Consider the following 26110-nt stretch of genomic DNA (forward strand, 5'->3'; position numbering starts at 1 on the left):
GTATAGATGTAAATGCTTGGGTTAATACCCAGAAGAATAATATACTTTGTGAAAATAACGCCAAAATTAGTCTTGTTGACTCTTGGCCAGAGGGCATGTAAAGTAGATTCTTAAGGCATATTACAGTCATAAAATGTGGATGCTTGCATTAATTTGTGTGCCCAGTGTGAATTTAGTTATTTAGTGTTGGGTGATACTTGAAAGATCAAGTATTTGCTGTAGGCACTGAAGTTTTTAATTTGCACTTTGTAAATGAAGGTATAGTATAGAAATGATTCAGAGTTCAGACTCTGGTGGCTCAACTATTCTATTTCCACTTCTGTAAATGGATTAGCTGTCAACAGATCAATAAACAAAAAGTGGTTGAATTCATGTTTTGGAGTACAAGAGTATAATGAAAAGTATAATTCTGTTGGCATTCTGGAAAGCTGGATTCAGCTCTTAGGTATGTCCCTAGGTGGATGTACGCTCTGGAGCAGTTCTCTCTGCATGAGAATTCCTCTTACATAAATAGAATAATTACATCAGGTGTGGATCGCTACTTAAGTTTATGGTTTCTACTCACATGTAGGTTCTTTATGCCGCTGCCCAGTCCTCCTTGCCCGTACTCAGCTCCTTTCCCTGTTGTACATTAGGTAACTCTTGAAAATCTCCATTCTCTCTTGTTCTTCTCATACCTTTTAATCACAGGTTCAGTCAAGCTAGGCAGGTACATCCTCGCTGCCATTTGTTTGTCATCTTCTCTTGCCTTGGAGTTGATGAATCTTTCTTCTTATCTAAGGCTTATGCTCAATTCTCCTTTTCCCTTCCTGTGAGATCTTGTTGGTAAACTATACCTTATTTCCAGCCCTTTTCTTTCAGTAGTTCTTTTCCTTATATACATAAACTTTCTCAAGACTTATTTGTTTAAAAAGGAAAAACAAGAAAATCACGTGCACTTCTGCATACAACCTTTGTCAATCCTGCCTCCCCTTACTGTTGGCTGTTGTCACTTCTTTGGCTTCTTCTTAAGCCCAGCATTTGCAGATGAGAGTTGGTGTTTACTGTTCACTCAGCTTACCCATACACTCTCCTCTCCCACTGTTTCTAGAAACAACTCACCAATTTCTCAATCTGGTGGATGCTTTTCAGGCTTATGTGTCTGTCCTGTGACATTTGAACTCTGCCTATCCATTTTATTCTTCTTGATGTCTGCAATACCAACTTCCTGGTTTTTTTCTCCCATACTTTTTGTTTTATATCTTGAAGTTTATTCCCTGTACTTGATGAGTCCTGGAATCTCCTCAACTGAATTCTTTCTTTTCTGTTTTTCTTGGGTGTTAGTGTTTCCCAGGTTCCATCCTAGGCCTGTTCTTCTGTTCATTCTGCATGCTTTCCTAGAAGAAATGAAATCTCATTGATTATCTTGGTTTCCCCTACCTCCTGCATGCTGATGATTTCTTGAATCTGTGGTTTCAGTTACCTACTTAATTCTAGATCTCTATTTCCATCGGCATACTGGAACTCTATCTAGATAGTCTACATAATAACTCAAATTTGACGTTTAACATTAAACTTCACTTTTCTGCCCCATGTGTACTATTTGGTAATGTTAATACCATCTCTTTTGTATAATTTTCTGAAGTTAAAAGCATAGCTTAAAACTATAGAATGAACACATAGTAAAGAGTTTATTCAACTCACTAATTAATGAAGGAGACCCTGTTAGGGTAAAGCTGGTTCAAAGAGCATTTCAGGAACTAGATATTTATAGGCAATTTAATAAAGAATTTTAGAATGAAATTAGTGATATCCTACAGGGCAGCAAACTACAACTTTGGGGATTATCTTGCCTACTGTTACAGAAGTTATTTGTATTTCCACTAGATAAAAATCTGCGAGTGAATATGTAAATTCATTATCTAAACTCCTAATTAATAAATAACAAAGTTAATGCTAATATCTTCTAGAAAACTAGGTAATTCCCAGGTGAGCCTGTTAAATAGTGTTTCATATGATATTGAAAGGATATGTAGTCATCTTCTTTCTTCACAATGTTTTAGATAACTTTTCTTAACCCTTGTCACCAGACCAAGAAACTTGAGAGACATTTTATTTTTTATTTATTTTTATTTTTTTAAATTTTATTTATTTATTTATTTTCCCCCCAAAGCCCCAGTAGGTAGTTATATGTCATAGCTGCACATCCTTCTAGTTGCTGTATGTGGGACGCGGCCTCAGCATGGCCGGACAAGTGGTGCGTCGGTGCGCGCCCGGGATCCGAACCCAGGCCACCAGCAGCGGAGTGCGTGCACTTAACCACTAAGCCACGGGGCCGGCCCTTGAGAGACATTTTAGATTAGTGTTTCTATTCGTATGCATGCTGATGTTTGATAAGCACCGTCTTAGACTTTCCTTTCTGATTGTGTAGATTTTATGGTCTAAATATTTCTTGACTCCCATCTCTTCATTTCACCTTTATTGTTATCAGACCCTCATCCATCCTTGGGTCTATTTGGTAGCTTAATAGTTGATCTGCTGCCTTATCTGTAGGTTTTAAAACCAAAATTTTTGGTTTTAGTCCCTTCATAATACAGTTCAGACTGATTTCCAGGTCCATGTTCTTCCCGCATCCCATGTTTCAGCCCCAGTGAACTGCTCAGCATCCCTCACTGTGACTTCCTCTCTCATTCCTGAGTGCCTCTCCTCACGGCTCTAGCCTGTCTAAGCTGGACCGTCTCAACCTCCTGAGGGCAAAATTAAGTCACCTTTTCTTCTTTGTTTACAAATATTACCGTTGATATTGCTTCTCTTATCATTTAGCGTATTTTATGGTAATTATTCATTTAAGGATTGGTCAGCTAAACTGATTTTCTCAAAGAAATATAAAAGGATTAGAATCCTCTGGATAATCCCGCAACCTTGGAATGTCATGGTTCTCTAATGTTTTGGCTTGTTAAAAAAGGTAAATGTATAATTATTTTTCTTTATTTGTTCAGGCATATAACATAGTCATAAAGGGCGTGGACTTTAGGTCAAATCTGTGTTTGAGTGCTGGCCGTGTCACCTATTGACTTGTGGCCTTAAAGTCATTTTAGCATACTGTGTACCCAGTTTCTATGAAGGAAGGTTATTTCCAGTACCAATTTTGTAATGTTGTGAAAATTAAATGATAAAGCACTTTGCCTAGTACATGGTAAGCACAGAATAAACATTAACTGTAATCATTTTTATTTCAATCTTCACTTTGAAACCTGTATTTTTCCACTAAATATTGTTTTCTAGTGTTACAAAAATATAATTTGAAAATACTATTTTTTTATGTGTTGTGTAAGTTCCATCCTGAAATTGGAATGGTTTTGATGCCCCTAAATTGAATTAAATGTTTAACAGAACTCATTCTCAGGTAATTTAGCCGTTTTCCCTGAACTCAGAGGCTCTTTTTTTTTTTTTTTTTTTTTAAAGATTTTATTTATTTTATTTTTTCCCCCCAAAGCCCCAGTAGATAGTTGTATGTCACAGGTGCACATCCTTCTAGTTGCTGTATGTGGGACTCGGCCTCAGGATGGACGGAGAAGTGGTGCCTCAATGCGCACCCGGGATCCGAACCCGGGCCACCAGCATTGCAGCGCGCGCACTTAACCACCAAGCCACAGGGCCGGCCCTCAGAGGCTCTTACTCTCCTAATTTCTCTACAAAACTTTTCTGATTAATGGGAAAAAAGGACAATAAATTTCTCCAGGTTTCCCTCATGCAAGCTAATGTTTAGTTTCCTAATCTAATGTTTAATTCTTTGAAGGTTAATGAACCCCATTGCACCATTCTGTAACAGATACAACTACTTCGAGTTTGACATTTGACTTGTAACTCGACCATACATACTAACTGCTGGTTTTTATTGCCTCCTTCCTAAATCAAAATGAAATATAAACTGGAGCAAATGCATTTGTAGAAATTTTGTGTAATTTTTTTTCCCCCTCCAATTCCTTTCTTATTCAGGATGACCTGATGACCCCCGCCTTTTTTTCCAGATTCACCAGTCATTTAATTGTACTATAGGCACTCATTAAATGGCAGCTATCGTGTGTCAGGCCTGTTCTAAGAGCATATATATGTTGTCTCTAACACTTAAAAACCCTCAAGTTAATAATATTATCTCTAGTTTAAAGGAGGAAGAAACAGAGATGAAGCTAAGGTACTTGTATGTCTTATGATTAAATAGCAGAGCCAGGGTTTGAGCCTCAGTATTTCTGTTTTATAGTCTAGTGGCGGGGATATAGAGCACTAAGCTCCTTGTGAGCAGGGGTTGTTTTCTTTGCCTCTGTATCTCAGCACCTCTCAATCCCTTGCTGTTAGGGAAGCCTAAAGGTTATTTATTCCCATTTTAAAGATAGTCTTGTTTGAAGTCCTTGCCATTCTTACTTAAGTAAGAATGACTTCTATTATAAGCAAGGGTGACTTCTAGTCCACTTCAAGAGTTGTTTAGCACCGCCCCTGGTATGTTTGACTTACTGTACTCCTAAGGTCTAGTGTGTGTGGTTGTTCACGTCTGCAGGTCCGGATGCCATTACTTGTTGCATGCAGGCTACTTAGTTTTGTAACACTTCAGTTTCCTTATTAGTGATAAAATGGTTTATAAGGCTCATTGGCACATTTAAATTTTGCTTATTAGAATAAACAAATGAGTAAAGTGCTATGCAAACTGTGTTTATTACTGTTACTAGTTTCATAATCTGAAGCCAAACCTAGTCTCCTTGGAGGACCGCATCTAAATAGAGTGCATAAGAAATTAGGGGAGACACTGGGTAAATAAGATTCACTTTAAATGTCAGCTCTGAAAGCTGAAAACTTTCTGCAGACACTGCGTGGGATATAAGTGTTAGCGCTTTTTTTTTTTAATGTTATCTTTACTGTGAAAATAATCCAACTTTCCTTCAGTTTTTAGAGTTGCCTATCAAATAGGTAATAGGTAGTGATTACATGAGTAAACATATTAGCTTGCTTTGGGGTGTTCACATGACTCTGCTGGCTTACTAAATTAGAGATTTGTTCTCCAGCCTATCAGATTTTCATGTGAAAAAAGTTCTGCATAAATACTAACCTTTGTGGCATCTGTTTTCTTTTCACACTTTTGGCCATTTGACTAGGAAGAACAACCACATCCTAAAGTTAAGTTTTGCAATTGATTTCTCTGGATGTTCTCAAAGTTTTGCACCAAATGAATGGTTGAATTTGTTTTTCTAAGTTTTTTTCCCTAACTTTAACTTCTGTTCTGTGATTTTTGAGTTATGAAATTAGAGGAAAATTAATTTCCAAAATGTTTGCAGTTGAAGTTTCCTTGTAAGCATATCCTTCGTATAAAATTTTAAGAATGAATTTTTAAGTATAGATTAATATACAATTCTGTTTTTCCTGAAGAAGTTCTATTTGCCCGGAGAGCTAAGTACTTTTTCACATAAAATTCAAATGCGTTTTAGCCTGAACAGTGAGTAAATTTGTTGGACACTTAGAGCTGTAAACAAAGTCATTGTGAGTTTGTTGTCAATCTTGAACATATCAGTTAATGTTCTTATGCTTTTCCTATTGAGTTCAAAGTCATATGCCATCTGTTTTATTTCAGTGCTTTAGGACTTAACATCAAAGGTTTTACGTGAAAAATCTTGATGATTATTTTCACAGAAATGAAGGTGTTATATCCATGGTTAGAAGAATAGTAATATTTCAGGATTTGATAGTCAGGTTATTAATAGACTGGACTTAAAACTCCTAGTTTCAACATTATGAGATAGCCTATTAAGATGGAATCTTTGAGTTCACATTCATTTCAGGTTATTAAAACATGATTTCTAGCAATATAGTTTTTATATTAGTATAACTCACCTTTGTGTTTTAAAATTTAATTAATAAAATATGGTAGGCATAAGTAATTGGTCAAGACAGTACAGAATATTCATATAACAAGAAGGAAATAATTGTGCGGTGAAAACTTTTGGTTTTTTATCTGGAGCCAAAGAGGAGTTAAATTTTGGTTGAAACTGGTGTAGTGTGATTTCTGGAGGGGACTGGTCTCCTCGGTATCAGGATTCAGAGGACTGGTTCCTCAACAGATGACTTGAACTTTCTTCATTTGGATTTGTCTGTAATGCAAGGGATTGAACTTGCTCATCCCCGAGGGTCCCTTCCATCTCTGAGTTTGTTGATAACCTGGCAGAGGGGGAGATCCTATATGTGTCATATGTTAATCTTATATTTACTTTTTGTGAATTCAAAGTTTAACAGAGTCGGGCCTTCTTTAAAAAATCAACTTATGCTTTAAAAGCAGGTACCACTTTGGTAAATAATTATCTTTTTGCTTGTCCCTCTTCCTCTCTTAAATCTCAAGAATTATCCGTGAGTGGGCTATTGGCTGATAATGGTGCTGGTTGAGAAGTTCTGAAGATAGTGGGAACATTATTAAGGTTACTTTGGTAACTATAGGTCAGAATAACCAGTGTCACTTATATTCATTTGAATGACTTACCACCCATGACATATAGTAGTCATTTAACAGCAGGAAGTGGGCAGGTGAGATCTGCCAGCCTTGTTTAATAATGGTATCCTTTGCTTTCCAAAGTGAAAGCAGCAGTGTCATGTTCTTCTCTTGTATCCATGCTGTTTAGGGTCCAAGTGAAATGGCCTTGGGTTTAGTTTGAAGTAGTGAAACTTCGTGGATGAATTCTGAAATAGACTGGCCTCTTACTTAATTCTCTACTCGGGTGCACTTGTTCTCTAGTGCAGTACAACCAGGAGCTCTTTTAAGACATATCTCTAGTTTCTGCACCCACAGAATCAGAATCTCTGAGGGCGGAGGCCAGGCATTCATACTTTGACAAAGCTTCCCAGGTGATGGTGGTGCTCACCCTTCATTAAGAACACTTCTTATGTGTTTTCCTTTTGGCAGAATTTACTTTTGAAATTATATTGCTAGAAATTTAAGGTTCATGTTGACAGTGAGTTTTTTTTTTTAATTGATGTCTTAATAGTTTATAACATTGTGAAATTTTAGTTGTACATTATTGTTTGTCAGTCACCATATAAATGCATCTCTTCACCCCTTGTGCCTACCCCCCAACTCCCTTGATCTCAGTGACCACCCAGCAGTTCTCTCTGTCCCTGTGTTTATCTTCCACATGAGTGAAATCATGCAGTGTTTTTGACAGTGGTTTTTATGGTGAAGTTTCTCCCACTATATTATTTTATTTTATCGCAAGTGTTCTTTTTATTCTTCTGAATAAATGTTTATAATAATAACAATAATAGCTAATATGTACCTAGCCCTTGCTGTATGATAGGCACTGTGTTCAGTGGTTTGCCTGGATTTTCTCGTTTAATCCTCACAGCTCTCGGTGAGGTTAAGTTCTTTATCCCATTTGATAGGCTGAAGCACAGAGAAGTATGCATACAACAAGGTCATACAACTTGTTGATGTTAGAGTCAGGATGCGAACTCATCAGAGGCAGTTTGACTCCAGAGTCCCTTCATTTGTAACTCCTGTGCTAGAGGGACCTACCTTATTGCTTACAAAGGGTAAATAACAAAAATGACTCCTTTCATCTCAAACTGCAGACCCCTAATTCTTTTCCTCAAAGGCAGTCAGTATTAACAAAGTCTGTTTTATATTCATAGTTTTTAATGTGTAGACGATATATAAAGATACACGTGCAAGCCTTTTTATTGTGCGCGCACACACAGACAGGAGTTTTATACTGTTTCCCCTAACATGTCCTGAGGAGATCTTTCCACATCAGTACATGTAAATTTAACCTTCCTCTTTTTCTCTCCTTTTATGTTTTTGTAGTATTTCCTCTTTTTTCTTTCTAAAATTACATTAGTAATTTGAACTTTCTGACCAAAGTTTATTTAGTATATTACTGATGATGTGGGCATATGTGACATGAAAAACAATCCTTTTTTGCTGAGTTGGGTCAGTATGTAACTCAAAAGAAAACCACTTTCCTGTTAGAGTACATGGAAGTCTCTTAACTAAATCTATTACTGGATTTTGTTTTATGATTAATTTGCATTCTCTTTGGCACCAGTTTCTGTAATGTCATATGATCATTTGTTCTCTTCCTTGGAAGTCATTAAAGAACTCTATTTGGAGTTTGACTGGAGGCTTAAGAAAAATTGTGAAAATTTGCTTTGATAAATTGTAATTCTTTCTGTGATAGTAATATTGACCTGTTTTTTCAGTTAAACTGATTTTAAGTATCAGCATTTTTCTGTACAATAATTAAATTTCTTACAGAAAGAAAGTTCAGATTGATTAAGAACTGCGTTTTGAGCTAAATTGTTACACATATGAACTATGTTCACAATTTCTTGTTGCTAACAGTTCTGTGTGGTAGGTAATACAGTGATTTTACAGAAGAGGTAAACGAAATCTAGAGATTAAATTTCTTGTCCAAAGTCACAACCAGCACAGCTGATGTTGAAATTCAGGCTTTCTGGAACCATTTCTCAGTTTACTGTATTTGAGCTGCTTTCTCCTCATTTCTCCATTAAGATACTATAGTTTTATGGTTTTCTTTGTATTTATGATTGCATTTATTATTCACAGCAATACTGTGAAGTAGGCATGACATACACTGTTTTTTATTCTGTGGTTGAGGAATCGAAGGCTAGAGGCTGTGGTTTGTACAAAGGCAGACTCCTTTAATACGTGTTCTATCACAGAACTTGAGCCAAGATGTTCTGACTTTAGGTGCAAAGCCCTTTTCTACACAGCACTAGAAACGTGGAACCAAAGACCGATTTCTGCTTGTGCTCTGTTTTCGTTGAATTGGAAATTTCCTGGGTGTTCCATGAGAAATCTGCATTAATTTTATGTGCTGAGTTCTGGACCGCATGCCTTGAATTTGGTATATTCTTGACATTTTATAACACCTTAATCAATCAGACTTCACAATTTAAGACAGTGCAGCATTGGTGAAGGCTGTGCTATCAAACAGTTTACATGGAATTTCCCCTTCATCTTTGGTGCCCCTTGTTTGTTTTCTCTGTGGTACCATGTATAGCTGATATTTTATTTTTTTCTCCTTTTTTTTCCTTTCAGTGAATGGTAGTGTCTAGAAAGGGTATGTCCCTTCAAGAGAGAGGTGCCAATGTCCAACCAGCCTAATAACAATCCAGGGGGGTCACTGCGACGTTCACAGAGGAACACTGCCGGGGCCCAACCACAAGACGACTCGATAGGAGGAAGGTATGTATTTAATGGTAATTTGAAAAGGAATTCGGGATAAATGAAAATATTTTTTAAAACCTCATTATGAGGACCAAAACTTGTATGGTTTACTACAAATGGGTAATTTTTTCCTAACTTTTGAGCCAAGTAACACAAAACTGGAACTGAACGCGATTCTTTAATCATTCCCCAAATATGCTAGACACAAAAAATAGTTCTCAGTCACTGATGTTATCAGAGATCTAATTTAAGGGTTGTTAGCATGTGGGGTGTCATGTTCTGTCTGCCCTTCCTCTTTCTCTTTCCTTCCCTAAACATGTGCTGCAACATGTCCTTCAGCCGTTCGTGGTCCCTTTCTTCATGTATATCGACTAATCGATTTACTTTACTGAAAGGAAGCTTCATTTGTTTTAAGATCTTGAGTTTTGATACCTAGCTGTTGAGTTTTTTTTGTCATCATACTTTTTGGCAGCCTGTGGATGCTGACAGGCTGGTGAGGCAATCTGACTTTGTTAGCAGATCAGTTCTCATCATTTCCTTAGTAGTCTGGTGTTCAGCTGATCTTTTCAGTGGAGTAGTTGTATAGGAGGTAGGGTGAAGAATCAGATGCATTCTCTTGAGTATAAAATTCTGTGTATGAGTTAGCCAAGGACTGTCATTTTATGTATAAACTACTCAGAGCTTTACTTGCAAGGCCTAATTCTCCAATCCCTGGACTAATCATGTTATCTTGCAATAAATAATGGCTAATTTCTAATTTGATTACCTGATGCAATATTTTGAGGCATTACCATGTATATATTCTGTAGTAAATTATAAATAAATTTTAAATGTCAAATGTAAAGACTAAATTGAAGCACATCATGTTGATGTCAGGCTATTTTAGTGGTTGTGAGCCTGTGGACTTTGGACTATGACAGCTTTGTCTGCAGTTTCTGCCTCTGCCCTTAAATAGCTGTGTGTCCTTTGTTAAATCTTTCAGGAAACCTCAATTTCTTAGCCACACAGGGGATACCTATTATATAGAGTTACTGGTTAACTTCAGTACGATAGTATGTTAAACTCTTAGTGCAATGCTTAGTACAGAGTTCTGTTCTGAAGTTTTTTGCTTTTTTACATTCAGGTTGTTCTTTGGAGCAGCCACCCTTAACTTTATTTATGCAGTTGATTAAAATACCCTTTCCCCATTATAAAAATGTTACATATTTATTTTAGAGAATTTGGAAAATACAGAAAAGTATAAAGAAAAACATCACAATTCCATAATCCAGTTATACCAACTGTTAACATTGGCCTATTTCTCCTTTGTCTTTTTTTTTTTTTTACTGCTTGTATGTGTATATATGTGCATGTATGTGCATATAAGTAACTTATACCTTTTGAAAAACTGGAGTTTCATACATATTAATCCTAAGGTTATATTTGGACTCCTGCACATGACTGATGCACATTTTGGGCTGTCACATAGTACATTGCTTCTAAAATCCGCAGTGATGTTTCAGCACCATTATCTTTTCTACGTGTTAGTGTTATATAAAATTATTCATTTTATTTTATTACGTATTTTAAAAATATAAGCAGGAAACAGAAATGGAAGTGGTTAATACTAGTGTTTAAGATGCATTGGTTTAAATAACTTAATGAAGTTGTAATCAAAATGAAACTCAATTAGGTTTGTAGAATGGCAAATCTTTTGCTATAGTTCATGTGCTCTAAGCCAATCGTATGTTTAGTTGTGAAGGAAAAGAATAAAATTTTAAAATGTGTTTAGAATGGCAGAAAACGTGCCAAAGACTATAAAGCAAAGTGTAGTTAGGGTTTTTATAGCTTTCATCCCCTCTCCCTTTCAGTAGTTTAGCCCCATTTCAGGTCTCGCAATGTCAGCTTTTGCACATCTTCAAAAAACATTTCCCCACAAAAGCTAGTACACAAAAGAGGGCCTTTTTGCTTTCTTTTAACCTAGTGTCTCAGCTGTCATTTCTTGTGTCCTTAAAAATTGTTTAAAAACATGACTTTTGAAGTTTTTATGTTCAATTGTGTGGCTGTACTATAATTTACTAATAACTTGGAATATATGGATTTTTCCTATTTTTGTGTGGATAAGTATAATTATTTTCAGGACAGAAATGTAGAACTTTAGTCAGAAAATCATAGCAATTTGACTAAGAATGCAAATGAGAAGATATTTGTTCATCTGAATTTCATTTTGCCTTCTTGGACAGCTTGATTCTTTTGCTCAGAACTGGAAGGGACGTTTTCATCAAACCCCAGTCTGACTGTTGAAACCCTGGTATCGTGTGCTATACTAGCAATGATCTAACCTTGAAGAAACCTCTAATGATTTTTGGGAGTGAGAGGATTGGGATTGATTGAGAGAGAGCAATTACTTACGATTCTATATTTTCATTCTCTTTATCTGACTCCTGTTGCTTAGCTTTCCTAAGTAAAATGCTGTTATTGTGGCTTTTGTTTCAAAAAACAGTGGACTGGGCCTTGTCAATGTATTCATAGTGATACAGTGATTCAAATAATGGTAATAAATAACAGCATCCACTGCAACAGTACTGGAGGAGTGTTTTAAGTTTAAAAATTTTTTGTACATTTTCTTTCAGTTGGGACTCTCAGAAACTCTGTGTGCCAAGTATGTAATTGCTGTTTTCTCGGTGTGGTAGCTTGCTCAACTTTACACAGCTTGATCAGGTCTTGATTCTCAGCCTCTTGACTCTGATGTCAGTGATTCTTTACATTATGCCTAACTGTTTTTACAGCACAAACCACTTGATCCATATGATGAAAGGACTTAGAAGAGGTTATGAAGTACTTATAATTGAAGAGTATTAACTCATTCAGTTTAGAATTTAAGCAGCAATTTTTTCCTCCTAGGATTTTTTAATTCATTCGTTTTTGATCTGCTGTTTTCTTCCAGACTTGTATTAAGCTATCTTCTTTGTATAGCTTCCTTCTTGTGACTACTCTTGCCCTTCTCTCCGTCAAGGTCACTTAGTTTTTTTTTAGAAGAGTTTTTGTTCATCCTTAAGATATAAAAGAAAGTTGGATTTTTGGAATATATTTAATTTCTCCTGATTATTCCCTCTGCTCTTTTCCACCCATCCTTCTATCCATAATTGAACTAGACATCTTATTCCTCTTCTATTATTTTTCTCTTTTCCTTTTTTCTGTAATTTTTTGGGCTACAGCTGATCTGTTCCTCTCTTTTTCTGTTCTCTTTTCTTCTTTAGGAAATCGCTCACTCCCACTGCTTATCTGTTGGCTTGCTCTCAGGGATGCTCCTAGCCTTTCCTACTTCTAGCACAGGTATTTGTAGGCTCCCCCTTCCTCTGGGCCATGCAGTAGCATTTTCATTCTATCATTTACTTTTTCTTGTTTTTCTCAAGTGGTGGAATTGAATTCAATTTTATAGCAACTTTGGTTAAGATTGCTGCAGTGATAGTTTCTTCAACTTGTTTTTGTTATAAAAACATAGCATGTTGAGAATAGAAAATTGGAAAGGTTCAGGAAAATTAAAGAAAATGAGATAATTTTAATCTGACCACCTGGAGATAACAGTTAATATTTCTACTCCATGATTTAAATTTGGGCCTCTAGTCTCCCCCCCACCAAGGTTTTGCTGTGTAGTATGTTGCTATGATTATCACATTTGAATATGATTCTGATTTTATCAAGTTAAATTCCTGAAATGGGTTTATAGGACCTAAGGGTATGCATATTTTGACGACTTGTAACAGATTGCTAAATTGTCTTTTGGAAAGGTCCAACCAATCATCTTTTTTTTTGATTGGACCAATTTATACTCCTACTAATACTTTGTGAGAGTGCCCATTTCTCCAAATCCTAGTCAACACAGCATACCATTTTTAGTAAAAGTTTGTGGAAAAAAGAAGTCCTGTGGTTAAAGGTAGCATTTCTTTGGTTTCTATAGAGTTGAAGATCTTCCCACATGTTGGCCATTTTTCTTTATTTTATGAGTTGTCTGTTAGTTTCCTTTGTCTATTTTAATTTTGGACCATTTTAATTTTGGAGATGCTTGTTTTTTTGTTAGAGCCCTTTGGGGAAAGGGTATCAATCCACTGACATGGGCAAATACTTTTTGCTGGTTTTACTACTTGTTATGGTTTGTTTTCATTTATAGAAGTTTTAAAAATTAGGTAGTCAAGTCTATCAACTCATTGTTTCTTTTCTTCCTTTGCCTTCTCCATCCCAAGGATAAATTTTTCTTCTCAATTCTGTTATGGTTCCATTTTTGCATTTTACTATGATCTATCTAATTTTTTAATGGAGTGAGGAAATGATTGAATCCAGTCCACCCCTCCTCCCCACCCCATTCAAACTTTTGTCTGCAAAGTTTTAATTATTTATTACTGAGTAAAAACTCAATTATGAGATCTATAGGTTATAGCTTGTTATTAACACTGTCAGAGAAGGGATTTTTTTTAGCCAGCATTAATTATATAGAAAGAAATAGATGCGTGTTTTGCTTAAAAAACTATTTCGAAGGGATGGGATACATAAAAGCAGAAAAAGAAAATAAGTAGCATTCAGAGATAAATCTGTGTTAACATTTTGATTTTTATCTGTTTTTAAAATAAAATTTAGCATGTGCTGATTACACTGTAAATACAGTTTTAGATCCTGCTTTTTTTACTCAGCATTTAACATAAACATTTTCTCATGTCATTATGATTTTTTGTTAATTGTTTACAAATGGTCATTTGATTTACTGCATCAATATACAATATTTTCCATGATTTCTTATTAGTTTTGGAATGGTTAGGTGGTTACAGTGGGAAGAGTTTTTGCTTATGCTTAAATGTTTGCATTTCAGATACCTCTTAAGGATAGTTTCAGAAGTGGAATTGCTTGGTCAAAGGGAGTTTTTTTTTTTTGCTGAGAAAGATTCACCCTGAGCTAACATCCGTTCCCAGTCTTCCTCTTTTTTTCCTTGAGGATGATTAGCCCTGAGCTAACATCTATGCCATTCTTCCTCTATATTGTATGTGGGTCACCACCACAGCATGGCTTGATGAGTGGTGTAGGTCTGCGCCTGGGATCCGAACTTGCAAACCTAGGCCACTGAAGTGGAACGCGCAGAACTTTAACCACTCGTCCATGAGGCCAGTCCCCAAAGGGAGTTTTTTTATGGTCAACTCGTTTCACATAAATTTTTTTTCTCTAGTTTACTTGTCACCATCAGGAAAAAGAGTGCTTTTTCTCATCATTTTATTTGTGTTATCTCCATTTTGCATTTTCCTGCTAATTTGAAAAGGAAGATTCACATTAATCTTATTTTATTGGTGTTTCTATAGTAATGAGGTTAAACATTGGAAAAATAGGTTTAGGGAGTAAGATCTGAGTGAGAATAGTTTTTGATGTAGAGATACTAAGTTTGCATATGGTGTTCATCTTCCTTTGTGCTACTATGAAGGAGAACTGACCTATAAAGTTGTTCAGCTAATATTAGCCCCTCTTCTCGTAACGCTAACTCTCTTTTGTGGCCTGATCTCCCTCAGTTCTTCAGTTATGCATTTTGAATGGTAGTTAGTCTTTTCCAATGTGATCTTACTCTGGCTACCCATTGTCTAGCTTTTTGCCGAAGCTGGGAGAATCTGCAGTCCCCCATCTTTCTGAGCTCAGTGATGGGACTGTGGTGGTCACATGATCCAGACTGGAAACTTACCTTTCTGGTAGCAAAGGGAAGATGTGAATCCGAAGTTGCCAACTGCACATCTCCTGCCTTATGGAAGAAGATAAACAGTCAGAGAAAAGCAAATACATTAAAGAATATGTGTATATTAAAGTTCTGACAAGTTTCATTTTCTTAGTTCTTCAGAGCTATGTTGACTCTTGCCTTCTCTAGGCTTGATTATTTAGCTGCTGTTTTGATTCTGGAGGTATGTGTGTGTTGTTTTAATAAAGCCTGTTTTGGCTCTAGAGTTCAAAGTCCTGCCTTAATGTACTTTAATACAAACTCAGTACAAGATTGTATTCGTTCACTTGTAGAACACCATACTTCTAAGCACCGTGCTAGATGGTAGTTATAAAAATGAGAGTAAAATAGCCTTTGTCACAAGCAATTCCAACTCAGTAGGGGAAATGGGCATGTAGATGATTCTTAGAGTCAGGTGAGAAACATTTCTAGAGATGACCTCATTGATCTGGGCTCTAAAGAAGCACTTGCAAAGCAGATGGTACATGTCAACTATATTTGTCTCTACTTGACATGTGGAATCATTATTTACTTCCTGAGTTTAGATTTTATTTCTGATTTTTTTGTGTCACTTTTTACTTTGTTCATAAGTAGTAGGTGTTCAACAAATACTAGTGTGGGTAGAAATAATGAGATTTACTTGCTTGGCATTTCCAGGCACAGAAATGTGACTTTCTTTTACAGAAATGGTCATGAAAAGATGATTGACTGGAGTGAAAGAAGGGTCGAGACGGGGCATGGTTTAAGCGGGCTGTATAACAGGGTGAGCTAGATTATGCTGTAGTAACAAACAGCTCCTAACAAACAGCTCCTAAATATTAGTATAACATAACAGTCTAGCCACTAGAAAACTTGTCCATCCTGAGTCAGCTGCAGGCTCTGCTCCCTGTCTGCACATTTAGGTATTCAGGTACCCTTGCTGTGGCAAGAGAATATGGTGAATTGCCCTCTGGCTCTCCAAGGGCATAAAGTATAAAAACAATTTCTACTAGAGTTGGCCAGGTAACTTGTAACTTGCTCCTTTCAGTGATGGTGAATCTTACTGCTATAATTATGCACCTTGAGTTTTAGCTGCAGACCCATGTGTGCACACTCTTCCACTTTTAGCGCTGCGTTGGCAGTGCTGAGGAGGCTAGTCTGTCCCATCAGGGCTCTGGGCTGGGAGGCAAGATTTACAGTGTCATGTTCAACAGTGACATGGCTGCCTTGGTCTAAGGAGGAACAGAGGCTGCTTTTTTCTTGTTGAAAGTTATGCACATTGGATTCTTAATAGTACCCCTGTTATGTTCTTTCTTGGACCAACAAAGCAGTATCTTATGTTTTATAATTTTCTTCACAATATATGTTTCTTGTTTCTAATCATCGTGTGAAATTTCGTCCAAAAGTCACATAATAAGTATATTGGAAAGCTGTAAGGTGTCAGCTGCCATAGATTATTTTATATCTTTAACTGAGGATTTGCTCTGATTGTTCTGTTCCTCAATATTGAGAGACTCTGATGTTCCACACCACTTTTTACAAGTGCGTCCTGTCTCAGAATGCTTTCCTAGAAGAGTATCAGTGTAACTAAAAAAATGAATCTATGCAAATGCTTCTTCAAAAATTGAACAGCAAGTTTTAGCATCACATATGGAAGGCTGGGTTTTTTTCGTGATACAGAAAGGAAAAGAAAGCAGGAGAGCTCATTTTTAGAAGATTAAAAGAAAACATTGTATTGTCTTCGATTTTTCTCAGCTAGCATCTCCTAAACCGTAAGCCATTTATTTTGGCCTGTGTACAGTTAGGGACAGCAATACCAGCATGGATAGACAAAGTTACTAGCTGTAGATGCCTTTTTCACTTTGACCAGCGAGCCCCTAGATGTAGCTGTGGAGTTTCAGGGTTAGGGAGTTGGGAGACCTGGACTCAGTCTCACCTTTCCTGCCTAGGGCCTGTGTGATTTTGGGCAAGCTTTATTGCCTACATCTTTAAAATGGAAGTATACCTGCCTTGGGTGTCATTTGAGAATTAAGTTGGATAATGTAGTTAAAAAATTAATATAATGCTTATCACATAATCACACCTTTAAAAGTTGTTTTTTTGTGGCCATTTTAATAAGTTTTTACCCAGGTATTGATAAAAGCCAGTTTAATTCATGAAATACTCAGTACTGCATCACTAATCTATCACTAATCACTAATTCACTTTTGATTTTCTTGGTGTTTATACTCCTTACACAACTATTTTATTTTTTAAATGTGGGGTCAAAAATCAGTTGAGCCCTAAGGTTCCCTTCTGGGAGCCATCTTTCCCCATGGCTTTAATTACATCCAATCCCTCTGCCTTCTTTCTTCACACAGTGCCTGGAGCGTTGTGGTTTACTCACCCGTCCTCGGTATACCCAGATTGTTTGACATAAACACCATGTTTGGTTTTGCCTCACTGCTTCTAATCCTATCAATCTCTTACTGCAAACTATTATTAAGGACAAAAATCTAGATCCTTCCACAGGCATTTAGGCTCTAGCCTGTCCTTCCATCCTTGTTCCCTAGTGGATCTCTGTGCTCAGGGAAATTCATATCACTTGCCAGGTGCCATGTGGGTTTCGTAATTTCCTGCCTTTACCTTTGCCCATACTCTGTTTTTGACTGGAATGCTCTTTTTCCTCAGCTTTTCATCCGATAGGAGGTGGGTTAAATGCCATGTGGTCTATAAAGCCTATATTCTCCTGCTAGAAGTAATTTCTCCCTTTTTTGGGAACTTTATAGGCCCTGGTAGATGACCTTGTTTTATGGGACTCGGACCTCTTTGAGGACAGGGAATAGATGTGTCTTACCCATATTTATATGCCCTGTCGCAACTTGTGTATGTTTGAGTTGGTAAACCTAAAAAATCGGTTGAAATGGGTAGCTTGATACAGTGGTTCTCAACTCTGTCAGATCCTTTGCTCCCACTCTATAATGTGTATCATATAATGTAAATATCTTTATGATGATGCCCCTTTAGTATCTTGAAATGAATTAAGAACTATATGAAATGCCTGCCTACACCATTTAGAAACATAAATATAATGTACAAGCATTTTACAAAGGTAAAAAATCAATAAGTAAAAGGAAAACAATTGACAACAGAATAAGTAGGTAAATGCTTGGGTACATTGACACAAGATGACTATGTATTCAGATGCTTGCATCTGTATTTAAATTTACTGAATGTGACAGCTACAACAACAGACTTAAATGCCATAAGCAGCTTTTTCATTGTAGACTTTTTCAAAATGATGCATGACTCTTGGTAAAGTTGCAAAAAACAATTATAATCTTTTATTGATTCCCATGCATTCCTGGAAAATTTAACGTATAAAAGCTGTGCATAACATATCTAAGCTGAGAAATTATAAGCATATTTTTCACCTATGTCACGGCCATATTTCAAGTTTTTTCATAAAGTCTTCGTGTATTAGCAAGCTATTTGAAATTATGGATCATGGGACAGCTTTTCATTGTGTCTGACTGTTCTGTATATTGCATGACATCTACCTCTAGTCCACACCTGCTAAATGCCAGTGGGACTTCTGTTCCCCAACATATGTTTCAAAATGCTTCCCAGAGGAGGAACCACTGATGTTTAAGAACACTGCATTATAAGAGAAATAAGGAGTTCTTTACTCTGAATTACAGAGTCAATTTGGGCTAGCATTTCTCCATGACTCAACATAGGAACATTGCTCAGACTAATCAGCTTCTGTTTTGTGATTTAAATAGTACATTTTACAGAGAACATTAGTGAATTTTTTGGTTAAAGTGGCTTAAATGAACTTTCCACCTTGATTATTGAAAATCAGTGGCTTATTTGTAACATGCATTTTATAGCATTATAAGCAAAGCATTTAATTTTTGGAAGACAGAACTATAATGTTGCAGTTGTATATATAAAATATAAAAGCACAAAAATGTGTACATCTATATACACATACACAACCAAATTTGGAGATGTAATTAAACCCCAAATCATTTATATTTGGTAATATGTACATGTATTTGAGTTGTGAATATGTCTGGCCTAGAAATTAATTTCAAACAAAATTTAAGACTTGTAATATGCTAAATTAGCTACTTGTAACTAGCTACTTTCCTCATTTTGCCTAACATTAAGATAAGAATGTGCTCTTTGGTACAAGGTTTTGGCCTCTCTTAGATGTCTTCTGGACTAGGGATGGTTTTAAATTCTTTGAAATACCAACGATTTTACTAAACAGCAGTAAAAGTAAATTAAAGTATCTAGAAGGGACAGTCACTACGATTTGCCTAAAAGTCAACAAGAGGCATTTGAGATTTGCCTTCAAGATAATCTTGAAAGCACATAGCTCAGAGTTGATTATAATCGGTTGCAACGTAGGTTTCTTTAGTGTGAACTGGCCTACGTACACTTGGTAAACAGGGAAATGATGTCAGTATAATGAGGAAGTAGTGTAGTGTTGGTTTATAGGCAGTTTTCCCTAAAAAGGGGACAGATCTGTCAGTTAAAGGGGAGGATTTGGTAATCTGTGAAGATCTTACCAAAAAAACCTGAAAATCTTGCAGAAATGATTTAAAGAAATCTTTTAGTGCAAGAAATAGCTAGTTCAGTGGCCACCACACTTTGCTCTGTGTTCAAGACTCTCAGGAAGCTTAAAACCATTTACACATACACACACCCACCTACCTACCTGTCCTTGGGCTGTCATTTACCAAATGGTCGCATTCTGGTGCTACTTCAAAGAGTTTGTCCAGAATTTTACTGTTATTCTTACAAATTTGATTTATAGTGGATATAAATTTTACTGAGTCTTAAAGAGATTATGCTTTTTAATAAAAAATTGATGTTGACCATTAAGATCCAGTAAATGAGAATTTGGTAAAATGAGCTAAAAGGAGGCATCAGGGCTCGCTTAGTGCTGAATACTGTCATATTCTCATTAGCTATTCTAGATTGGGCATTATTATTTTATGGAGATTTACTTTACAGTATTCTGAGCATTAATAATTTAAAAATGGGCATAATAAAATAGAACCCCCCTTTGAGAAGCCCCATATTGTTACTTTATGGTACCATCTGGTTGTCCCTTTTTGTAGTATGCCGAGGGTTGGAAAACTGACCCATGGGCCAAATCCAGCCTCCTGCCTGTTTTTTGTAAATAAAAATTTATTTGGAACATGGTCATGCCCATTTGTTTATGTATTGTTTATACCTGCTTTTGTGACACGTAGGATCACCCACGAAGCTGAAAGTATTACTACTCTTTACAGAAAATGTATTAAGACTATGATAAACAATAGGCAGAGAACAGTAATGATCAGTATTTTATAATATTTTAAAATATATTTTTAACCAGTCCTCAGTGAGAATATCACACTTAAAAATAATTTTAGGAAAGGTAGAATCAGTGTGGCATTGTTGAATTTAAGCCAGTTTTGTGAGCCTCAGTTTCTAAGGTGATTGGATATTGTTTACTTTTGTTGGTAATCTGATGAAGTTTGCTTGCTCTGGATTCTTTAGTTCATTGAAGTTGTTAATAAGGACATGAAAAATGCAGGAATAGATTGAGGTGGATATAAAATTAGATGTGTTTTAAGACCAGAGAACAATTTATTTGTGTTAAAAAGAGGAGGACTGCTGCCTCTACAGCAGGATCAGCATTAGGTTGATGTTGGTCAATTTCTGTGGACAAAGAGAATGAATCTTTAGGTTTTTTCTGAAATTTTTACTAGGAATATATAATGACTTTTTTTTAGGATTAACATTTGAGTATTTAATTGTTTGAACATTATCACAAAGTTGTCTAGCGTTGAATGGATAGTTTTCTTTTAAAATGATTTTTTTTTTTTTTTTTTGGTGTGGAAGATTAGCCCTGAGCTAACATCTGTTGTCAATCCTCCTCTTTTTGCTGAGGAATATCAGCCCTGGGCTAATATACTTGCCCATCTTCCTCTACTTTAATTATGGGACACCGCCACAGCATGGCTTGATAAGCGGTGTGTACGTTCACCCCCAGGTTTGGAAACTGTGAACCCTGGGCTGCCGAAGCAGAGCTTCTGAACTTCACGTCTGCACTACTGGGCAGGTCCCTAAAATGATTTTTAACTTATCAATGAATATTTTAAATTTTATAGAGAAATGAAATAGTGTGATTCAGTTAAAAAATTAATCCATAGCAAACTTTACAAAACTAAGAATGTAGAGAACCTGAAGGACATAATTTATCAAGGTTGTTCCATGGATATTAAATTGTATACCCTGAAAACAGAAAATTATACCTTCCTTTTTCAAAAATAACTATGGAATGATTTAAAAATCTACTCCATCTCATTTCTTTAAAAAAAAAAAAAAAGGAACTCTCAGATCTTTTACTAGAAATGTAACAAAAACAAAAGCAATTTCTAGAAATTAAATCTCTCTAGTAAGAAACTCATGGGTTAAAACTGGGTTTTAAATTAAGCTCAAGTGCATTAAGTCTGCAGTGGAAGAATATCTAGGAAAAATAAAAACTAAATCATAGTGTATAAAAATCTTACATGGTTCAGCTTGGCTATACCCAAAGAATATAATATATACCTTGAAAAAAATATATATGTATTCATTTCTAAAGTGAAGACTAAGACACTTGAAAGACTTTTTTTAGTAGTTGATGCAGCCTAGTAAGTCGTCAGAAAGTACTGTGCTATCAGATTAAAATCTTAAAAATGAAAGTGATATTACAGATCCAAGAACTATTTCTTTTCAATGAGAAGCTAATTTCATGTCTTCTTTCAAGAATCCAGTATTGAATTCTTCTGGAAAAATGGAAGAAAAAGTAAAGATAGTGAGATGAGAAACCTTAGATCATCTTTTTGAAGAGATGTTGGAACTTGTATGATTTGTTAAGAACCGTATGGCATCCTTACAGATTCAGTTGGAATTACCGTGTGAGATTTTCAAAGACTTATTTCTAGTTCTTTTGAGATGGTGTTCAGAATGAAAGCCTTTACAGATTTTTTTTTTAACGAAGTAAACAGCTTTTGTGTTAATAAAATTGTTATTCTCGTTAGAAAATGCTTTTATGTTATTTACATGAAGGATTGCTGTTCCCTGTGAATTACATAAGTTGTATCTCTTATATTAATGTCTCACTTCTAAACACCTGCTTTTCTGGGTATATATTAATGCATGCTTCCTTTTTATTGCTTATGTAAATCTCAGTGTAACCATTTCCAGAGGTTTAAAAAAAAACTAACAATTGAAAACAGTTTCTACATGTCCCACAAACTTGCTTTTAGAACAATGCTGGCATAAGGATTTGATTTATTATAAATATAACCTAACCATGTATCAATGATGAAATTTTTTGAATGTGTTTGGAATATTTGGTGGTAAGTTTTTTGTCTCTTTCTTTAGGACTTATTGTGTGGTGTACTTTCTATTGATTAGTGCTTTAAATTCTTAGCAAATATCACTTTATTGATTTCATGTAAGTTTATTTACTATTTAGTGCTTCTAATGATTTTTTTGTGTAAAATCAGCTTGAGAATTGATTTTATCTGCTTCTGCATTTACTATGCTAACCTGAATTATAATGTACAAATTGGGAATCAGTATTGTTGTAGGGATCACAAATTGCCTTTTCTATAAACCTTTTAAACTATTATAGTCACATTGTCTATTGAAAGTAGTATTTAGATCTAAAGTCCAGATTTGCTTTTTTGTATAAATTTAGCATATATGAATGTCTGCAGTAAAAATGCTGAAAATTCATTATTGCTTAAGCAACCATAGTGTTGCTATGCAATTATGACAACTGGTAATAAAAATCTTCCCTCTTGGGTATTGCGGGGGTTGGTTCTAAGAGGCAGTTTCTTTTGTTAGATTATTTAATAGAATAATAATTATAGAAATAGTTGGAAAAACGGTAGGGTCAATAATGAAGAATTGAGAGCCTTTTTTTAAAAAATGTAAAAATATTTCACTTTCAGTATTGTATTTGCATCTCATTTTCCTGATAGATTTCTGTTTTGATTTTCTGCTGACAGGTCACATTTAGGGCAGGCAAAACATAAGGGATATAGCCCTCCTGAGAGTAGAAAATCTAATTCTAAGGCACCCAAAGTGCAGTCTAATACTACTTCTGAACTGTCAAGGGGACACCTTTCTAAAAGGTAAATCTTCACATTGCTTGTACAATTTCAAGGCAGAATTATTTGCATTTGAATCATTGAATAATATTAAAACTTACCAGGTTATCCCAAAATGTTTTGGTACCTGTTTTCATTATTCTCTGAGTGTAACTTTTAGCATTAATAGTTTATCATCTTTGCAGTGATGTTAATGCCACATGCTTGAGACAAGTGCATTTTTTTCCTCGCTTAGAGAGCTGTGAGTCTCCTTTTGCTTAACAAACCATTCTAGGCCTCTGAAATGCCGTTTTACCATTTCCTTTAGTTTTTTTATTGTCAGAATCATAGGTCAATGATTTCATAAGATCTAATTGGTAGGAGTCTTTGGAAAGAAATATAACTGTCAAGATTTGATGGTGCTGCAATATAAAAATTTCTAACCTTCATTTTGAAAGTGCATTCATTAATGCTTGTTTGTTTTAGGCTTTGATGAAGAAGTTGTGTTTGTGAAGAGAGAGCATCAATATTCTAGTTTCAGCTGGTTCTGAACTATTAAGCATTCTTTTTCTTGTAATCTTAATTCTTGTTTTGTGATTAGGAGTGTTAGTGTAAGTAATCCTTGGGCTAAAGAATTACTCTGATCTTCTGATATTTTACCACCCAAAGTCAGACCTGTCCTTTTTTTCTTTCAATTTTGAACCATTGGAAAACCTGTGTTTATTTAGTCCTAGACTTAATCAGGAAACTTTTGCACCTTTTTAAAAAAAAAAAAAACACTTATTTCCACAGATTTGAGAAGTTAAGAAGTATTATATGACAGGTTTAATGATGGCAGGCTGATATTAACTCTCTTCTTATCTAACCTCTTAGAAGCTGCAGTTCATCATCTGCTGTCATAGTCCCACAACCACAGGATCCAGACAGAGCCAATACTTCAGAAAGGCAAAAAACGGGGCAGGTGCCTAAGAAAGACAATTCTCAAGGAGTGAAACGCAGTGCTAGTCCAGACTACAACAGGACCAATTCTCCTAGCTCTGCAAAAAAACCAAAAGCACTTCAGCATACTGAATCTCCCTCAGAAACGAATAAGCCACATAGTAAGTCAAAGAAGAGACCTTTAGACCAGGAGCAACAACTGAAATCTGCACAATCGCCATCAACAAGCAAGGCTCATACCAGAAGGAGTGGGGCCACTGGTAGTTCACGGAGTCAGAAAAGAAAGAGGACAGAGAGTTCTTGTATAAAAAGTGGTTCTGTGTCTGAATCAACTGGTGCTGAAGAGAGATCTGCAAAACCTACCAAGCTGGCTTCAAAATCAGCCGCCTCAGCCAAAGCTGGGTGTAGCACCATCACTGATTCTTCTTCTGCTGCCTCTACTTCCTCCTCGTCTTCTGCTGTAGCTTCGGCCTCCTCCACTGTACCACCAGGTGCCAGGGTGAAACAAGGAAAAGACCAGAACAAGGCCAGGCATTCCCGTTCAGCATCCAGTCCCAGTCCCAGAAGAAGTAGCAGGGAAAAGGAACAGAGTAAAACTGGTGGCTCTTCAAAATTTGATTGGGCTGCTCGTTTCAGCCCTAAAGTTAGCCTTCCTAAAACAAAACTGTCTCTTCCAGGGTCTTCTAAGTCAGAGACATCAAAACCTGGACCTTCTGGATTACAGGCCAAATTAGCAAGTAAGTTTACAGAAAGATCTTTTTTTTAATTAAAGGAAATTTCTCTGGGTTTTTCAAAAGTGATTATGCTTTCAAGGTAGTCAGGTTGTTGTTCTTTTTTCCCTCAGTCTGAAGTAATCTTAGATTTATTACTGTACCTGTATCCTTACATAATAGTACATAATAATTGACACCACATTTAGTTTTATGGAGACAGTTAAGGAATGCCGCCTTCTTATGACTGTAGTCATGTGCCACATAATGTTATGTTTTGGACAACGACAGACTGCATATCTGATGGTGGTCTCATAAGATTAGTACCACATAGCCTAGGTGTGTAGTAGGCTATACCATCTAGGTTTGCAAAAGTACCCTCTATGATGTTCACACAACGACGGAATTGCTTAACAACGCATTTCTCAGCATGTATCCCGTTGTTAAGTGATGCATGACTGTATTACTAAACCGTAACGTTTTATTGCCGGTATCTTTCTTGATCCCTGCAGCATCTGGCTGCTTAAGTTGTTTCCTAATATCAGGGTGGGACATCAAGTTGGATTTTCTTCTATAGCCAGATACAAAGTTAATCTAGTTACGAGTTGCTCTTTACCATGGTCAGAGATCACATATTCTTTTTTGGTATTGTACATTCTTGATGTATGGAAACACTGAGTTAAATTATTAGAATAAATGTACCCCAGTATATATAAATTAAACCTTATTCACTTGTAATATTTTATGGCCTTTAAGGAGCTTAGTCTAAAGAATAATACCTCTTATGTTCCGCACACTGGGCTCTGGGTCCTAGGTAAATGGGAAAGAATATTGCCCTCTTGAAGCTTACAGTGGAATAGAAATGTTTGAGAATAATACATTCAAGCAAAGAAACAAACTGGATGGGAGAAAAGGATCTCGAGGCACTTTTCTTCCTCTCTCTGTTCCACAAGACTTCTTTAGGAAGCCAAATGTTCAGTCTCGTTAGAACTGGTGATGACCCTCTTCAATTACATGATTGCTGTACTGCTTAGTGTTTTTTGTTTTTTTCTTTTTTCTATTTTGAGAAACCTAAAAAGCACAAACGTAGGGAACATTATAGCACTTATCTACAATTTTCTAAGCATTTAATTTTTGTAATATTTAACCTGGAAGCTTGCTTTTTGACCATCTTTTCTCCTTTTGAGCCCTCATAGAACATTTCAGATACACATTTTGATAGGGCTAGGACTTTTTCTTGGTTATTGGAAAATTTTATGTAATATCTACTAGTATTCTTGTCAAAGTTAGGCCAATATTGAATCAGCCTAACCTCGTATTGAATCAGAGCTAACTGTTAGCTCTGTTTGGTTTAACCTTACAATCTAACTACTTTCGTTTGATTCAATATTAGCTAAACTTAGACAAGAACACTAGTAGACACTATATA

The 26110-nt window shown here is 35.9% G+C and overlaps 1 protein-coding gene across 17 annotated transcripts in view; it reads left to right on the plus strand.

Moving 5' to 3' along the window:
* The window catches only part of TRIP12 (thyroid hormone receptor interactor 12), a 154090-nt gene that overhangs the window by 32571 nt on the left and 95409 nt on the right, over positions 1 to 26110 (plus strand). For 10 of the 17 annotated variants that reach the window (XM_087424728.1, XM_087424727.1, XM_014785371.2 and 7 more), the window contains exons 2-4: positions 9074 to 9220; positions 22952 to 23077; positions 23906 to 24708. In XM_087424728.1, the coding sequence (XP_087280854.1) occupies positions 9123 to 9220; positions 22952 to 23077; positions 23906 to 24708 (1027 nt within the window). In that variant the 5' untranslated portion in view covers positions 9074 to 9122. The remainder of the gene's footprint in view (positions 1 to 9073; positions 9221 to 22951; positions 23078 to 23905; positions 24709 to 26110) is intronic. The other 7 variants (XM_014785375.2, XM_014785376.2, XM_087424732.1 and 4 more) reach the window with 2 other exon arrangements.

The sequence above is a fragment of the Ceratotherium simum genome, chromosome 37 (assembly GCF_057802395.1).
Source record: "Ceratotherium simum simum isolate JZ-2026a chromosome 37, ASM5780239v1, whole genome shotgun sequence".
NCBI lineage: Eukaryota > Metazoa > Chordata > Mammalia > Perissodactyla > Rhinocerotidae > Ceratotherium > Ceratotherium simum.